Here is an 18951-nt window from a genome sequence, read left to right on the forward strand (position 1 = left end):
GGGGAGGGGAGGTGAAGGTCCAGGGGGATAGGGTGAGGGGACTGGGGTTCTTGATGGAGAGGGTGGTGGGTGGGGGGAGCACCCATTGGGGGTAGACCTTGCAGGTTGGGGGGGACACACTTGATGTGGAAAAGGGGCTTTTGAGGGAGGCGTGCCCCCTTCCTACCCAAGGCGGGTGACCTGCCAAGCTCTCCTCCAACCTCTGAACTCCTCTTGCCAGCCTCAAAATTGAAGCTGGGCAGGAAACAGTCCTTAAATGGCCAATAACTGGCTACCAAAAGGGCCTCAATTGCAACGGGCTGCCTAGGCCTCATCCACTCCTCGTAAAGTTGCAGACAGGTCGTGACAGGAGGGTACAGGAAGGCTACCCAAGGAATTTTACAGCCTCCCCATCTGCAAACCCACCAGCAGGGAACTGTAAAAGTCTGTCCTATATTCTCTACGTTTTTACTAGCATGGCTTATATTTGCCTGTCCTTCTCAATGTCCCTCAATTATTTTGCTGGATCTCTTCGATTTATGGAAGTATACCGTTTTATAAAATTATGAATAGGAAACAGTGGGATTTAGAAGTGAGATTCTCTGGACATTTCCTACATCCCATCACTTGGGCTGTATTGTGCAATGATGTATTTCTGCCAGGAACAGCAGGCAGACAATTTGCTTTAGGATTTCTTGTCAACACCTTTGGAGGATCTGCACTCTCCAGATGTGGATGGACGCCTCTCATCTTACAAACTCTTACCTTTATAAATTTGTCAATTATTTCCTGACTGTCTGGTTTTCTGTTTTCAAACATACGGATTTCGTAAGATTGACCTAGTTGATAAAAAAAACAAAATGTTGGTACACTCTACCCCTTAGTTAGAAATGGCGTAATTCAAGTTATGCGATAACTCAAATTATTTAAGCTTTACATGTTCCACTTTTCTGTTAGGCAAATCAAATTGCTGGATAATTCAATTTAATTAAGCACAAAAATAGAGTTATCAGGATTTATCCATTTTGCTCATTTGCAGTTAGTTCACAGATCTTGGATTGGATTGGATGTGAATGTGTAGGTGTCCACAAGTGAAAATAGATTTCACATTCATTAATGTTGTGGTTTTTTTCTTGGGGTGGGGTTAGTTCAGTCTTTTCTGTCCTTCTCTCAAAATGGTATTTCAGGTGTTCCAACAGACAGGTATATTGTTATCCAAAAGCTTTACCTCACCTGGAGGTTCATACCCAGTGTTAACATATGGCTGTCCTGCAGTAGCCTGCTTACTGGATTCAACTCCGCTTTTATGCCAGATGTTCTAGAACTTTCTCCAATGCTGTAGATACTGCCACACAGACTCAAAGATTACAGAACAAGGAGACATTTTCATAATATTATTGTGATTTATTGTAAAAGTGGGTTAATAGCGGGGTTTGGATTAGTTTCTCTGTGTGTATGTGTGTGGGGGGGGACTTAATTGAATTACAGACAGCTGGTCTGGAGGCTTTGAGTTCTTAACAAGAAGCTCGGTTTGAAATGCTAAATACGTAAACATGGCTGAAGTTTTAGAATGTGAGGTGTAAGGGGCATTTGCATTTTTAGATAAATTAGGTTAGTTTGAATTTCAAAGAGATGGGAAGATGTTACACTTAGCTAGAAGAAGCTAAACCAAACAATGTGTTTATTTTCCCCAAATGTTATTGATAAAATTAGCATTATGAAAGATTTATATAATGAGAAGACATATTGGAACAATGGAATTTGCATTAAAAAGGGAGAAACAAGTATAAAGGAAATGAGGCTATGTGTAAGAGAAGGCATTCTGAGATCTAATAAGTGTGAAAAGCCTCCAGCTTCTGTGCATCAACCTGCTGTCTACAGGAACTGAAGCAGAGAAACCTCACTTTGAAACTCATTGTTCAAAGTATTGTGATACTTTGCCTGGATCTGTTTAAATCCATTTGTTTTTACTGTTGCCTTAACAGAGGTGTAACTGGGAACCAGATTAATTAGGGGTTTTAGGAGTTATTATAGTAGCAATTTGTAGACCTATGTATGTGCTTGAAATCTTTTCTTTTGTTAAGAAATGTTTAATTTAGTTTTCTAAAAATTTCTGAAGTCGTGGTAGACTTATTACTTCTGAATTCAGGGCACACGTCTTGAAATAAAATACAAATTGCAAAACAGTTGTGACCGTGTTATCAAGTTTCCCTCGTGGATTTAATCTGCCTGGCGCACATCATCTGCCACGTCATAACATTAGTCAATTAACTTTTATAAGAATGCATTTTGTTCGAACTGAATGGGTCTTGAAATCAAGAGTTCTATTATAGCTCAGTTTCTTTTTACACTCACCTACTTAATTCTTTGTACACCTCAGACAGGACTTGATGCTCCCAGAATTTGTGTTTGGTTTTAAACACAGCTGCTTCAACCCCCAGCTTTTAACCCAGTAGATATCAAAATTCAACATTTCTGTTAATTTGTTGATTTGGACATCCCCAGGCAAATTGAACATTACTCCAATGTTCAATGATCCAATTGTCAATAGAAAACAGATGCCAGAATTACAATGGGCAGCATGCAGGTAAATAGAAACATTTCACATGGCTGTTTCAAAACTTACAAATTTTCATAATGGCTAAACCACCAGGGAGTTTGTAGCTTCCCTACCCAAAACCCCATTTCACTTACACCCCACCCACATTTAAACAGTGTACATCTTGGCAAAATGGTCCAGATGGTGAGAGCTAACTAGAAGAGATGTTTCATGAATTTGCTGGGAGTCCAAGGCGTTAAGAGATTGTACTGGGTGATCAATGGACAAGTCACACGTTACCCACTGCATTCAACATGCTGCAGTGAATTCTCTTGAGATTGCTGCACAGGAACAGGGTGAACGTGGGGAGAAAACAGATCAGCTCGACCCCCATTCAAACTTAGGAAATAGGAACACCGTCACGGAGATATTCGCAAGCTAAGTATTCCTGCAAAAAAATGTGGTGAAAGAGAGCCAACTTGAAAGGAGAGATTAGGGAATAATGGAGAGGGGAAAATAAACAAAGGCAACTCTCAACTTTGATACCTTGGTTGAGATAAGTCAGTGTTTCTTCATGGAGTTTGACAGCAGGAGATGTGGCTGCACAGAGCACATACTGGAATGGGAGCAGTTTGGCACCATTTCCTGGAGGGAGGCTAGACTCCTCATGTTTAAATACTGGAAATGTCAGGACATCACTGAAATGGAACAACAGGTATTCATCAGCTGCAGAAAGCTCAATCTAAGCTCACTACACACCAATTTTCATATTGTAGTCAACAAAAGGACAAAGGCAAATGTTACTAGGTTGAAAATAAGGACCATTTTACACTTTAACATCACAACTGGTAACAGTGGGCTGGTTTTCATAATGAATTTCAAGACTGACTTGAGGGTTTGCCAAGAGTTGCATACATCGAAGATATAATATCTCGCTAATGATGGTCAAATCCAGACACCCCTTCATTTAGTATTATTTTGCTAGCACTTAAGGTCAGCCCTAATTTAATATCAACGTTGAGTTGTTGTCTAGCCTCAGGATGTGTCACGGAATAAGAACACACATCCACCCTAAATACTTGTAGAACAAGAGCTGAGGAACAAAATACAAGAAAACACATTCTTATAGATTTGTTGGATTCTCAATTAAGTTGACAGAGTTACATGAAGTAAGGTAGGAGAAGGCTTGTGTGAAGCTGACAAATAACCACCGACAATAGCTGTTGAGCTGAATGGTCGTTTTCTGGGCATTAAATCTGATGTAATTCTATGTACAGCAATATGTCGCTCATTGTTCAGATAATATGGAAAAAGCCTATAAGATCATTTTTAGTTTTTGCTACTTTTTTCCCCAAACAACAGTTACACATTTCAAACACTAGATGATAAACATGTCAAAGTCCAAAAAGCTACATTTGCTGCACAGACACAAAGGCTTCATTGAATAGCAAATAGAGAAACCCAGGAGAATTACAAGACAGTGAATGAGAGATTTTGACAGCATTCTGGACTAGAAAACCAATGTTTCTATCAATGTTCCCTCGAAGCAGTCTGGCTACTACAAAAAAAAGAGGGTATATTGCTTCTGTCAGCCATGGCTCAGTTGGTAGCACTCTCACCTCTAGTTGTGGTTTCAAGTCCCCTTGCAGGACTTGAGCACAAAGGTGAAGGCTGAGGCTCCTGTGGAGTATTGGGAGAGCGCTGCACTGTCAGAGGTGCCGTAGTTCAGATGAGACACTAAACCAAGCCCTCTCTGGTAGACTTAAAAGATTGCATGGCTCTAATGCAAAGAAGAGCAGTGGAGTTATCTCTGGTGTCCTGGCCAATAATTGCTCCTCAATCAACATCACACAAAAAAGATTATCTGGTCACTATCACATTGTTGTTTGTGGGAGCTTGCTGTACGTAAACTGGCTGCTGTGTTTCCGACATTACAACAGTGACCACACTTCAAATGTATCTAATCGTTTGTAAAATGCTTTAGGACATCCTGTGGTAATGAAAGAAGCTATATAAATGCAAGTCTTCTTCTGTTGCTGCTCATTTAGTGCCTTTATAACATTGTTGAGCTTAGGCTTTAAAAAAATGAGCTCTTTCCTGCTTTTTAGTTTTGATGGCAGCTGAAACCATTTTCCAGTTACATTTCCAACCGGGATTAGCATCAGCTATTAATTATTCATCTACATTTACCAAGTTACTTAGTGGTCAGGGCATTGTCCAAACTTAGGAGTCATTGTGAAACCTGAAACTGTGAGCTTGTCCCTTCACACCCCACACCCCCCACCCACCTCTCCCCACCCTCAAGTGTGTAAAACCCCTTTTTCTCTTTATTGTTGATGTTTCACATGTAAATACACTTCATCCCTGTCCCAAATTCCACATGAAGTCATTGGGCAGAACTTTCCCAAATAGGCGGAAGCAGCTTCTCGAGCATGCGGAATGGAAAGGCCCCGGAAACTGACCTTGGGTCAGGATCCCCTGTGATCATTCCCTCTTCCAGCTTTCCCCGGGGCAGGTTGTGACTCCAGCAGGAAAGCATTTGAGCAATTAAGAGCCCTTTTTAATAATGGAATCCTTCTTCCCCAGCAGCATACGGGTTCCACACTGTGGCTGCAACCCATCACCAGGTCGGAGAATGGTGAGTACACAGTGGGAATTCATCACAGAGTGAAACTGAGCTGGCATGAGCAGCATAAAGGATGAAACTGGCAAAACTGTGGTCAGCCACAGTGAAGGCCTTTCCACTGACAGGAACAGTTCTTTCCATCTAAAATCACTAATCTCATTGGGAACAACAACTTATATCAGGGGCCTTGAATACCACTCGAGGGTAATCTCACTTTGTTGCCTGTGAGACTTTGCTGTGGCTTGGGTCTATCTATTCAGAAGTTGGATGAGTCTCTGAGCAACAGGACAAGGTGCAGTGACCTCTAGCTCAGCAAATACAGCAGCAGAATCACAGAATTGTTATGGTGCAGGAGGAGGCCATTCAGCCCATCGTGTCTGCACTAGCTCTCTGAATGAGCAGCATGACTCAATGCCATTTTCCTGCCTTTTCCCCGTAACCCTTGCACATTGGTTCTATTTAAATAATCATCTCATGCCCACTTGAATGATTCGATTGAACCTGCCTCCACCACACTTACAGGCGGTGCATTTCATATCCAAACCACTTGCTGTGTGTAAAAGTTTTTTCTCACATCACATTTGCTTCCTTTGCAAATCACTTTAAATCTGTGCCCTCTCGTTCTCGATCTTTTTATGAGCGGGAACAGCTTCCTCCTATCTACACTGTCCAACCCTCTCATGGTTTTGAACACCTCTATCAAATCTCCTCTTATTCTTCTCGGCCCCCCAGGAGAACAGACCCAACCTCTCCAATCTATCTTCATAACTGAAGTTTCTCATCCCTGGAACCAGTCTTGTAAACTTCTTCTGCACTCTCTCCAAGACGATCACATCCCTCCTAAAGTGTGGTGCCCAGAACTGTACACAATACTCCAACTGGGGTCTAACTAGTGTCTTATATAAATTCAGCATAACCTCCTTGCTCTTGCACTCTATGACACTATTAATAAAGCCTAGGATACTGTATGCTTTAACAACTGCTCTCTCCACCTGTCCTGTCCTGTCACCTTCAATGATCTATGCATATATGCACCCAGGTCCCTCAGCTCCTGCAACAAGGCCAGCTGCCTTCTACACATTGACAGGCACCTCCATGGAACAGAAGGGCTGAACATAGGGCTTCACCTCAAAGGAGATGAGATCTACAACACAAGGGGGTATAGGTCAAGGGTCAGCTTCCTCGCTTTCTCTGAAACGCCTCCAAGGGCTCAGGTTCTTGTGGCAGACAGTCGCAGGCCTCTGCAGCTTCTTGGAAGCAGATCTCCGCCCAGGAGCAGCAGGTGGTCAACCCACTGCCCATGACCAACAAGGTGACCTCAGCCCTCAATTTTTTCATCCCTGCATCATTCCAGAGGTTAGTTCTTGACCTAAGTAGGATCTCTCAATCTGTAGCCCACAACCACATGAGCCCAGTTATCGATGCCTTGATTGTGAGGGCTTCCAGCTGGACAAGGCCAGTCAAACCCCGAGGGCTGGCAGGCTTCGCCGCCTGCCGGGTTTCCATGGGTCCAAAGGGTTATAGGCTGCACCCATGTGACTATCCTACCTCCAACACCACCAAGACATTGGCCTGCTCAAAACAAGGTTCCTCTGCCTTGACCAATGTGGAGCTGCCCTGCAGTATGCCCCGAGGGTCTCCCTGAGTTGTGGTGCACTGTACCCTGTACAACATTGTATTGCAGTGGAGTGGAACTGGTTCCAGAGGAAGGTGGAGAGTGCCTTGCATCCTCAAAGGAGGGGCAGAAGAAGGTGGTGGATGAGGAGGGGGAACATCCTGAAGTGCTATTGTGTCTGTCCGAGAAGACAGCAATCGCTTCACTTGAGAAGTGCACTTACAGTTTTGTACACTTCCCATCATAACCCTTATGAAAACTGCCCCTCCCAGTATCAGCAAGTCTCCTTTTGGAGGACATCCTCTGGGTTGTGGAAGCCATAAGAGTCCTGCCAAAGACTGCCATTTGTGCAGGGGCAGACTTGGTCATCGAGGCAGAACATGTGTGTGGTTCTGTCAAGGGACGAGGAGAAGGTAAAGGCCAATAGGGGGCCCCATAAGAAAAGCCCTCACATCCATCATCCCTGTCTCCACCTTCCCTCTCAGAGCCCACCTGCTAACCAAGAGTGGGACTGCACTTGGCTGCATGTCAGTCTCGGGTTCCACCATCAAGGTGAGGCTTTGATCAACATCCTGTAAACTGGCAGCCGTGGTGTGCAGACCATCAGTGTGGACCAACCAGCACTCAGTGCCCTGTTGTGTATGACTCTCCATGAGATCGACAATATCATTGGAAACAGTCATCAGTGCAAACATCTGAGGTATTGCACTGCTCATGATAAAGATGGGCTCTCCCATTTACTTTGCAAGGTTGCAAAATAACTCTGGGAATTTTGAAAGATACTCAAACATTTCCGATTGCTGCTTCACAAGTACCCCATTTAGTGTGCGGCCCCTGAGGCTCAGCATCTGCAACTCGCTGAACAGAGCTTGGAGAAGAAGGTGGTGGATGAGGAGGGGGAACATCCTGAAGTGCTATTGTGTCTGTCCAAGAAGCCTGCAATCGCTTCACTTGAGAAGTGTATTTACAGTTTTGTACACTTCCCATCATGACCCTCACGAAAACTGCCCCTCCCAGTATCAGCAAGTCTCCTTTTGGAGAACATCCCCTGCGTCCTCTGACAGGAACTCTCCATTACTGTCCCTGTCTCCATCACTGGCTCCTGTGTGATGTGCTCCTTAGCTTGTGCCACTAGATACACACTATCTATCTATGATGCCCAGCTGACTGAGGTGAGTGTATCTATGCTGCTGGAAGGTGTGCAGAGTCATTTGGTGGTGCATCCTCTGAGTGTTGGTCCTCCTCGGAGGACTCCTTGAGCTCCTCCGTCATTGCCCCGACAGTTCCAGCAAAGCATCTGTGGGAGGTGAAAGACATGAATTAGTGTTGAACATAAGTGAAACAGATCTCCAAGTTAGCAATGTGCAGATCATGACATATCATATATTGGTGACAGTGTGATATCTAATGATGTCACCAGGTCTCTGGACCACTCTCATCTTTTCATCACCAATGTGCTGCACTGCTGCCACCCTGCCCTTATCCAGGGTTTCATCCTCCATTGAGGTCAGAGTCATCATGGTTACCCATGGTTATGGCTCCACCCCTAGTTCTCTGCCTCTCTCTGGGGTTGTGGGCTCTCTTCACCTGCAATGAGAGAAAAGGCAGAGAGTTAGGAATGTGAAAAGTTCTCTGATGGTTGAGGATGACAAGTAGACATTGGAGGAGGGCGACTATGAAGAATGGGAGCAAGAGGATAAGTTTATTAAGGTGGAGATTTGAGGAGGAGGTTGCAGAGAAAGGAATGTAGGTGAGAGCAAGGAATGTCAGTCAGAGGAGGAGAATGCTCGGGAGCTTTTTGGGAGTGATGGCTGTTGGCCAAGTGTTATAGGACACTTACCTTGACCACCTCATGAGGCCAATGAAACTTTTACGACACTAGATCCAAATCCTTGGCAACACACTCCTGCTGCTGATAGCCATTTGAAGCCATATGCCATCTACAGTCTCCATACCCTCACTGCTTGTGTATCATCACCTCCAGAGGAGAGTCCATGAATTGGGGATGGGGGGGGGGGGCGGTGGAATGGAAACCTTTCCACACCTTCCAACCATGCTGTAGCCCCTTCCTCCCTCGTGATGGATTGTTTCCTCCAATACCTCCTACCAATCTGAGCCTTACTGGAGACCATTTAGATAGAGATCCATCACTGCTACCTCAGGCATGTACTCCAGCAAACCCTCTCTGAACAACTGGGGAATCCAGAGGTGCATTGATAATTAGTTTGTTCTGGGAAAGAGCAACAGCAAGGCGGACAACTTGGGTGGTCAGAAATGATCCTGCCACTCCAGCAGGGACTCAGTGCAGAATATTCCACCAATTATATATACTGTACAGGAGAGTTATTGGGTTATTATAGAAAAAAATAATTGGCCTTGATATACATATCAGCAAATGATTGACAGGCCAGGTTGCTTCTCTCGTGAAAAATGCAGAGGGGTGACCTAATAGACAGCTTGAAAATTGTGGAAGATTTTGAGTGGATACGGAGATAGCGGGCGGAATTTTAACCATGGCCTACCGTTCCCAGTGGCAGAACCGGAAGTGTGCGCCGCATCCACTCGTGCTTTTTGCTGGTTCCCACACGATTCTTATTGAAATTTAAAATGCCACAACATGCATGCAATCACATGGTGGGGCTGCTTTTCAGTGGTGAAACCACCCCCCCCCCCCCATCAGCTGACAATGTAGCAGGTTACAGGCGGGCTATAAAAGGGCTTTCTGGATAAACGGGGGCAAATGGCCAAAACTTTCCTGCCCAACTCCACTGCAATTAGAATAAGACTTATTGAGAGCATAAAGGTGGCACAGGTGTCGATCAATATTAAATTTCACTTATAAGTAATTCACATTACATTGGTTTCACTTTATTCACGTGTGCATCATTGTTATTTGTTGACACTAGCTTAGTCAGGGAGCTAAAGGTACTGGCACGCCTCACAGTTGGCACACAATGATGGTTACAGGGGAGACATTTCTTTTATTGTGGAAGAAACAATGTTGTGTTTTTGCATTCACTCTTTATTGAATGTTCATGTTAGTGTCCAGTGTTGTACTCGCCACTCTGCAGGACAGGGCTGAACTTGCTGGCTCAGCTGACCCTCCTTTCTATGCATAGTAAAGGACATTGTCTGAGATCACGCTCAGTGGGGATTACTGAAATATTGTAGGTGAGCTCAAACCCCTGTAAGGACTCTGCCAGCCAACATACTGAGATGGACTCACAGTACTGGCATCGGCCTTTAGGCCCTTCATTTTCCTACCTTGACTTACTGTTCCCACACATCCCCACCACACCCAGGACGCCAGGCCCTTCCCACTTCACTCCGCCATGTCCCTGACCCCATTCCATACCTCCCCCTCCACCACTGACTCACCCTTGCCAGTCCTGAGAGTCCATTCCAAGCTACCGTTCTCCTGCTCTCCTCCCTAGTGCCCCAGAGCTCAACAAGGGAAACCACAGGCCCCAGACACAACTGCACAAAGCCAACTGTTGCACGTCACCCTTTAGACGAATGCGAGCCTGCGGGGTTCCACAAGATTCTCTACTGAATTTATCATGAGGCTAGGACGCAATTATAAAGTGTTTTAATGTATTCAATATTCACTACATGCAAACATATTACAAGTAGGAAGCTGCTATGGTTGATGCGAGGCCTGACCAGCCACAAGCACACCACTGCATTAATCTCTACATTTGAACCCGCTGTTGGGAAAGCAAAATTTGAGTTGCCGCCTAATTAAAGTCACCCTGCCCACCGTGTTTCCCACTCTTGCAGGCCCCATAAAAAATCTCACCCCCACCCCCGTCCCCACCAACTAATAATTTCTCCTGTGGGGAAGAGTACAACTAGAAAGCATCAATATAAGACGGTCACCAAGAAATCCAATAGGGAATTCAGAAGAAACTTCTTCACCCAAAGAATGGTGAGAATGTGGAACTCACTATCACATGAAGCAAATAGTACAGATGTGTTTAAGGGGAAATGAGGCAAGCGTTTGAGGGAGAAGGAAATAGATGATTACGATGGTGGATTTAGATGAGAAAACACTGGCATTTAGATAGGCCAAATGGTCTGTTTCTGTGTCATATATCCTACATAATCCTATGTAAAAGTTTTCTTTTTTTAAAAAAAAAATTAGGAAGTTCTTTTTAGCTGCAAACATAAAAGTTTTTTTAAAAATATGAATTTGATTGTCTTCTAGCTCAGGAATATAGCACAAAATAGAAGCAATGAGGACAAGAGGGGAACCAGGGAACAATTTGAATCTATCAAGAATCAAATGGATTTCTTCTTTCACAAGCTCTTTGTCCATATATGATCGGCAGCTGACAGAGATCAGCAACACTTCATTCATAGTACCAGTCACCATTTACTGCAAGGTTAGGTTTCTCGCAGGTGTAAGTCTAAAATGCAACAGTTAGTCCCATGACTCACTTTTCAGCATCTTGCATGATGTGCAGAGCGATGTGGGCAGAGGGGATGGGAGGGGGGGTTGATGGGCAACTATCCTGAGCAGAGGGACAGGGAGGAGCTTTTGAACATGCGACGTATCTGAGGGATAGTCACCCTGCTCACCTCCCCGTCCTCAATGCACAATGGGCTTCCCCAGTACAGGGCATCTTAATAAGGCTCTCAACTACTGACCACATTAACCCCCAAAACTAGATTCACTCAGTTTTCTATTGATCACAAAACCGGCCACAAATTGAAAGGAACATTTTGGGGAATCCTCCGAGAGCAACGCTTTTTTTTTTGAGTGTGGCTGTATCTCTCTCCATGTCTCGCTGCTGTACAACGCAAAGGATTAAAATATTTAATATTTGGAAGGCACTGTCAGAAGCCAAAACAAATTCAGAGGAATGTGATGAGGGCAAGTTGTTACATCCAGTGCAGACCGCCTTGTGAATCACCTGTTGTCTCATTTCAGGGTGTCCGAATGTTAATAATGACCAGAGGGCACGGCATTAGGCTGTCTCTTCAGAAACCTGTTCTACCTGCGATCCTGCTGCATCAATCAATCTTAATTCTAGAATTAGATATGGTTTGTTTTCTGTTATTATAAAGCTGACCAAAGAAACAGCCTGGGAAATGTCTCATTGCTGCAACATTTACTATTGAGCTTGGCTCTAACCATGTGAAGTATTATCCGCTGTTTAATATTTGGAAGCCCAGATAATGTCCCTTTGTGACAATTAAACAAATCACCAATCACTTCCTATCACTGCAGGCAAAAGTGACTTTAAACAAGACAAAAAAGGTAAATTGAGAACGTAACAAACTGAAAGTCTTCCCCTGGGTCTTAGAGCAAAGGCAAATATTGCATTAAATCTCAAGATTATTGAGGGTGAGAAATGCCATTTGGCCCATCTTAATTCACCTATCAAGCAAAATCCTAATGTCACCCCAGGACACAGTAAAATGAGGTGCAGTCTGACTACAGTGCAATAAAAATTGATCTGATATATATTCTGCTGATCTGAATTTGCACCAAACCCCATTCACCCTTCATCCCTGTGCTTGCTAACCTACACTGATTCCTGTTTAAGCAATGCCTCAGTTTTAAAACTCTCAACCTTGTCTTCAAATCCTTCCTTCACCTCACTCCTCCCTCTATCTCTGCCATCTCTTCCAGCACCAGTACCCTTCGAGATATCGGCATCTCATTCAAGATATCAGCATTTCCTCCCATTCTGGCCTCTTGCACATCCCTGATTTTAAATTGCTCCACTTCTGGTGATTGTGCCTTCAGTTGACATGGCTCTGAATTCCAGAATTCCCTGTATGAGCCTCTCTGTCTCTCCACCTCTCTCTTCTCCTTTAAAATGCTCCTTAAAACCTCTCTCTTTGATCAAGCCTTTCTTCACCTGTCCAAGTATATCCTTCAGTGGCTCAGTGTCAAATTTTGTTTGATAATACTCCTGTGAAATACTTTGTGATGTTTTCCTATGTTACATTTGCTCTATGAATGAAGTTGTTGCAACAGATTTCAGGTTCTATGACAAATGTTGTACACTGAAATCTATAAAGGATAGAACAAGGTTGAACAAATCCATCCTTTCACTGTGAAATAGATCATATTGTTGTGAGTTGGTTTGCCAGTCTTGTTCTATTATCCTATTGACGATAAATCCTATACCAAGTACAAGGTACTTCCACTGCACACAGATCACGCTATAGTATGAACACATTCTAAGGTTTTACTGATTTTTAACCTTATGCTACCATCTTTCAGTTTAGCTAAATGCAGCTGATGCAAAAACTGATACTTTCACAAAACAGAGTGGATATGAGCACTGATTTAAACAATGCAATCTGCTGGAATAGTAACAACTTTCTAACCAAACCTACATAGCCAAAATAGTACAATATGGATCAGGAGAGGCCATTTTATAGCGCTCTAGTTCGATAGCATCTTGAATATCCAATTCTGAATACCAAAAAACAAGAGAAACTTCCAAGGTCAGGAAGCAATGCTGAGAAAAAAATCCCTGGAGCTGATCTTCAGTATCAATGCTCGGAGGTTATTTGGCCCATCAATGGCAGGCTTATTCCAGGCTATCTCATGGAAGTTTATAAGACAATTAGGGGTATAGGTATTTTGTACTTAATGTAAACCAATGGCATGCATGAAATCATACCAATTATTCATGCACAACAGATTGAAATACCCTCAAAGTACAGAGAAAGAGGGAGTTGTTTGGCAAAGTACAGGCCATTTTGTTTGGAGAGAGTTAATACTGTACTGTAGAACAGTAAAGCTATGGGACCAGGGTGAACCCTGGTCTGACCCTGCCCATTTGTGTAATATACAGTACACTCCTATCCCCATTTCTCTCCCCGCCCCCTCTTAGAAAAATGTACCTGATCAACACAGATTAAATGAAAATTGCCCAAAAAAGTACAATGACTCTTGAAATATCAACAACGAATTCAACATTTTCCTTAGCCTGCAGAAAAGACAGAAGGAAACCCGTATTACGTAAACTCTTAGTCAGTATCTAAACTAGAGAATTCAGAACCTTTACATTAGTGCACTCCAGGAATAGTTTGCAAAGTTAATTTCCTTGATATAAGTAGAAATAGGAACCTGTCATGCTGCAACAAATATTTGAACAATATATTTTCTGCAACTGGACAGTAATATATAATCTTGTATATAGATCATGATTATAGAGAGCAATCCTTTATCAGCTTTCAGTTTTCCCACAATATAAAGTCCCTATTTGAATTTTTAGACAGTCTAATATTCATTGCTCAATGTCTTAAGATATTTTTAATTGCTCTGGCTGTTTAATTTCGCAAGCACTGAAAGTGGAGGAGAATAACCCACAGGATGACTAAAGACTGAAGTGACCATTCTAAACTGAAAAGCAAGTTGACATAGAAAGAGGCTGTTCAACCCATCCTGTGTGTGCTAGTTCAAGGAGAAATCTGGGGAGGTTGCAGAGGAGATTCACTAGGATATTGCCTGGAGTGGAGCGTTTCAGCTATGAAGAGAGACTGGGTAGGCTAGGGTTGTTTTCCTTAGAGCAGAGAAGGCTGAGGGGGTATCTGATAGAGGTGTACAAAATTATGAGGGACATAGATAGGGTAGGTAGGAAGAAACCTTTCCCCTTAGCAGATGCGTCAATAACAAGGGGGCATAGATTTAAGGTAACGGGCAGGAGGTTTAGAGGGGATTTGAGGAAAGATTTTTTCACCCAGAGGGTGATTGGAGTCTGGGACACACTGCCTGAGGGGGTGGTAGAGGCAGGAACACTCACGTTTTAGAATTATTGAGATGACCAGTTGAGGTGCCATAGCATACAGGGCTAAGGGTCAAGTGCTGGAAAATGGGGTTAGAATAAATAGGTGCTTGATGGCCGGCACGGACACGATGGGCTGAAGGGCCTGTTTCTGTGCTGCCTGTGATTCCGTGACAGTTCAATTAGTCCCACTTCCCTGCTTCGGTTCCACAGCCCTGCAATTCTTCCCCCTCCTCCCCCTTTCAAGTATCTAACTTTAAGCGCAAAAAAAAAGTTCGAACTATCCTCCCCGGTGGTTGGATCTGTGGAAATTAATCCACAATCTGCAGACACATATACACACACACAGACACACACATACCCATGCACACATAGACAGACGCGCACAGCGCACATACGTATTCCACAGCTACCCTAATAAGTTTGACTAAACCTCCACGGGAACCTTTTTCGCTTTTCCCTGTTGGTTTTTTCTCTCTCTCGCTTTGACCTGACCAGTCACTTACCGAAGGTAACTGGTTGCCGTGTGGTGGTGGTGCTGCTGCTGCTGCTGCTGGTGGTGGTGGAAGTGTTCGGGCTGCGTGTGCCAAAACAACATTGTGGAGCTGGATGTATCTACAGGCAGGCGGGCGGGCGGGCAATGCCTGAGACTGCAGCCTAACGCTTCGCTAAATCCCGAACCGACTCTTGCCCCCTCCCCTCCCCTCCCCAACCCCGCGCTTCCCGGGCCCGTTTTATTGGCCAGGAGACGTCAAGGTCATGTCACTTTCTGCAAGTGCTGGCCCGCCTCTCGCAGGCTGGCATCAACATTTCACATAATTTACCTGAAATGTCACCTTACTTCCGATTTTCCACCTCCCCTGTTGTATTGCATTGCCATGACGTAATACCGACTGACACAAAAGCATGTTTATCAATGTATTTAAAAATGAGCTACAGTATGACCCACTTCACTCGAATAGAGGAAAAGATAGGAGCCGGCGAGGGGGGAGAAAAATCTTGTCTTAAAATACAAAGTAGCCAGTGGCGTTCCAACTTTGCGAAATCCCAAGTTTGTCTACCCGGGAGCACAGTCCAAGTGTTTTAAATTTTTCTCCATGTAATAATGCGCGTTTTCAAATTGCTGGGTGTTTTATTTTTAAAGAATGGATGTTTATCCAGCTGCTGTTCCGAACCCAAGAGGAGGGAGGCTCATTGGACAGAGACTCTGGGCCCAATTTTAACTCTTGGCAGCTTTTAAATGGGTTAAAATCCCTATTTAAGTGCAAGTTTTGTTATAACATTTTGTGTGTGTTATGCACCGGACTGGGTTTTGGGGTGGGTGGAAGGAGAACCATATAATCTGGGATTGGGAATCTCAAATTAATTTATAGCCCTCCCTGGCATGTTCGGCTGGCTTGCTGCATATTTCAAGCTGAAACATTTTGACATGGGAATAGCACCAAAGCCGCAGGTTCTGGTGAGCATTATCATTTCAATAATTTCCTACCTAGATTTCATTACAATACTGGTGCTCATGGCACTTTTAAATCCAATCCCGGAATAATACAGAACATGGCAAAGAAGCTTCCATATGCATAGTAAATCAGCTGGCTCAGGTGGTAATGCTGTTGGTAGTGTTGTGTTGTTGATGTGTTACCATTCAGTTAAACTGAACACACTTGCTCCAGGTGCTGTGAAAAATCTGAAAGAACTATTTGAAGAGTTGACAGATGGCCTGTTGTCCTGGCCAACCCTATTAACTTATCTCAATGCTTATCTCATTTACTATTTACACAGACCCAAAGTTTGTAGACAGTTTCGTAATCTATCCACCCCATACTTGAAAAAGACTTCACCTCATTCTCCAGGGTATCCCTCACAGTGAAAGTCAGTCCTGTGATTAGAAGTTGTCTGGCTGGAAAAGGAAAATGAAGCAGACCATCGGGAGCAGAGAAGAGCCTTGAACCGGTTCAGTGAGAATAAAGTGGCCATTTGAGGGACAGAGTAAAATTTAACCATTGCATGGGATTTTAGGTCATGTTAAAAATTAAATGGGAGAAACTTTTGTGTATTGTAGAGTTTAAGTTGCCCACAAAAAGTGTTTAGTCAATCTTGTTTTTAATTTGTTACAGTAAAAGTCTTAAAACTTGAAATCTTGTGTAATCCTTACAATCAGTCACTAGAAATTCAAATATCCTTTTCAAGGTTATTGGTCTCTACACCCGAGAGCAGGTTGGGACTTGGTTTAACATCTCAACCAAAAAATGGCACCTCCAACAATGCAGCACTCCCTCGGTACTGCACTGGAGTGTCAACCTTAATTTTGGTGCTCGAGTCACTGGTGTGGGACTTGAAATGTCAATCTTCCTAATAATCCTTTCTAATGAAAGCCAATTTGCATTGGGAAAACTTTGATTCTCAGAAGGTGTGCATAACCTTTGCATGTTACATTCCTCCATTCTTGGTTACCCCAAATTCCTTGTCTATTACACCCAATATAATGGTGTATAATTATGGCAAATAGATCAAAAGCTACAGAATAAAATACATATATCTGGATGTTTTCACTGCAGCTGAACTCGTTAATAACCTCTGTCCCATCCATGATATTAATTATGGAGTCTGTATTTTTCTGGTATTGACTCAGATGGTTTAAAAGCTAAAATACAAATTCAATACTATAACAAAACAGAACCATAATTTAGAAAACAAAATAGGCACGGCTTTGGACCATTTCTGAGTTTTCCAAAATTGTTCATTTAATCTTTTATACTCGTTTTGTACCAAAACAAACAGATAGAAACTAGCATAGATCTGGTCTGTATTTCTGGCCTATTTTTAAATTTTCTCTCTTTACAGAAAATGTATCTCTAAGGCAAGGTAATCAGCCTGAAACATTAACATTCTCTCCCTACAGATGCTGCCTGCCCTGCTGAGTATTTTCAGCACTTTAGGTTTTTGTTATAAATATTGCAAGGCTTAAGTTAGATTACACATTTGTAAAATATATAAGATTGAAGGGAAACATGTGGGAATGAAATATCTAGATATATTTAAAGAAAAGTGCGTAGTGGGTTTGATTTTCTGTTTATTGATGTTAAGGTTTAATTTTTAAAAAGTGATCAAATAAACGGACAATTTGTTGCTTTTTTAAGGTAAGAAAAGTGGATCAGCTAACTGACTCTCAAATCAGCACTTTAACGAGGAATCCTTACCCCTCCCTTTCTTTGCAATCTCCTCCAATTCGACAATCCTCCGAGATATCTGTGCTCCTCTAATTCTGGCCTCTTGTGCACTCCCTATTATAATTGCTCTGCCATTGATGGCCAGGCCTTCAGTTGCCAGGGCCCCAAGCTCTTGAATTCCCTCCCTACACATCTCCACCTTACTCCCTTTAAGACACTTCTTAAGAACTACCACTTTGACCAAGCTTTTGGTCATCTGACCCAACAGCTCCTTATGTAGCTCCTGTGATACACTTTGGTATGTTTCATGGCCTTAAAGGGACGATCTAAATATAAGCTGTTGTTACAGTGGAAGCAGTGGGTAAACCTGGAGCAATGGAAAAAATCTATTCAAGATGAATTAAAAACTTGCAGACACCCACTTGGTAACATACATGCACCGACCTCAACTGGCATAGGTTGGTTAACACCCACTCACAGGCTAACTGTTGCTTCTCAGTTTCTATTCCACGCCCTGCAAAATATCTCACGGTCACCTGATGATCTGTTAAGGTGGCGCTGGGAGGGCAGGATTTGAATGAAACCGGTATAATCAAGTTTCAATTAAAAATGCACACACATGCAAAAGTGATCCTCCAATGTCTTCCAGGTTTTTTTTTACTGAACATTGCAAGCCAGGTGAACCGGATATTCCAGTTTCACTGAGCAGAAACGTGACCTGAAAAATGCCCTTATCTAAATTAAACCAGTCATAGCATGAAAACTTTAATCAGAGATTTTTTTTTCTCATTCGTTCATGGGATATGAGCATCGCTGGCAAGGCCAGCATTTATTGTCCATTCCTAATTGCCCTTGAGAAGGTGGTGGTGAGCTGCCTTCTTGAACCGCTGCAGTCCATGTGGTGTAGGTACATCCACAGTGCTGTTAGGGAGAGAGTGCCAGGATTTTGACCCAGAGACAGTTGAAGGAACGGTGACATAGGTCGAAGTCAGAATGGTGTGTAAATTGGAGGGGAAGGAGCTGGAAATCGTGTAAAACCCCTCAGGCTGTATGTTTGACGTCAAATGAATGTTGTAAATATAACCTGTAAGTGCAGTAAGGCACCTCAGAATGCCGCATACTGCGTTGAAAGTATGTGCTTTGTGCTTTACTTAACTCAAATGTAAAGTTATATAATGTACCATTAAAAATTCTGAGTAAAGTATATCTTTGAAAAACAAACTTGCAGGTGGTGGTGTTCCCATACATCAGCTACTTATATCCTTGTTGGTGAG

At 43.1% G+C, this 18951-nt stretch overlaps 1 protein-coding gene across 7 annotated transcripts in view; it reads right to left on the reverse strand.

The window, feature by feature from the left end:
• tfcp2l1 (transcription factor CP2-like 1) overlaps positions 1 to 15197 on the reverse strand; it is a 54240-nt gene extending 39043 nt beyond the window's left edge. For 5 of the 7 annotated variants that reach the window (XM_041201753.1, XM_041201751.1, XM_041201752.1 and 2 more), the window contains exons 1-3: positions 15017 to 15197; positions 3065 to 3216; positions 745 to 818 (exon numbers count right to left, since the gene is read on the reverse strand). In XM_041201753.1, the coding sequence (XP_041057687.1) occupies positions 745 to 818; positions 3065 to 3216; positions 15017 to 15108 (318 nt within the window). In that variant the 5' untranslated portion in view covers positions 15109 to 15197. The remainder of the gene's footprint in view (positions 1 to 744; positions 819 to 3064; positions 3217 to 15016) is intronic. The other 2 variants (XM_041201757.1, XM_041201756.1) reach the window with 1 other exon arrangement.
• Between the last annotated feature and the right edge of the window lie 3754 nt (positions 15198 to 18951).

The sequence above is a fragment of the Carcharodon carcharias genome, chromosome 12 (assembly GCF_017639515.1).
Source record: "Carcharodon carcharias isolate sCarCar2 chromosome 12, sCarCar2.pri, whole genome shotgun sequence".
Classification (NCBI taxonomy): domain Eukaryota; kingdom Metazoa; phylum Chordata; class Chondrichthyes; order Lamniformes; family Lamnidae; genus Carcharodon; species Carcharodon carcharias.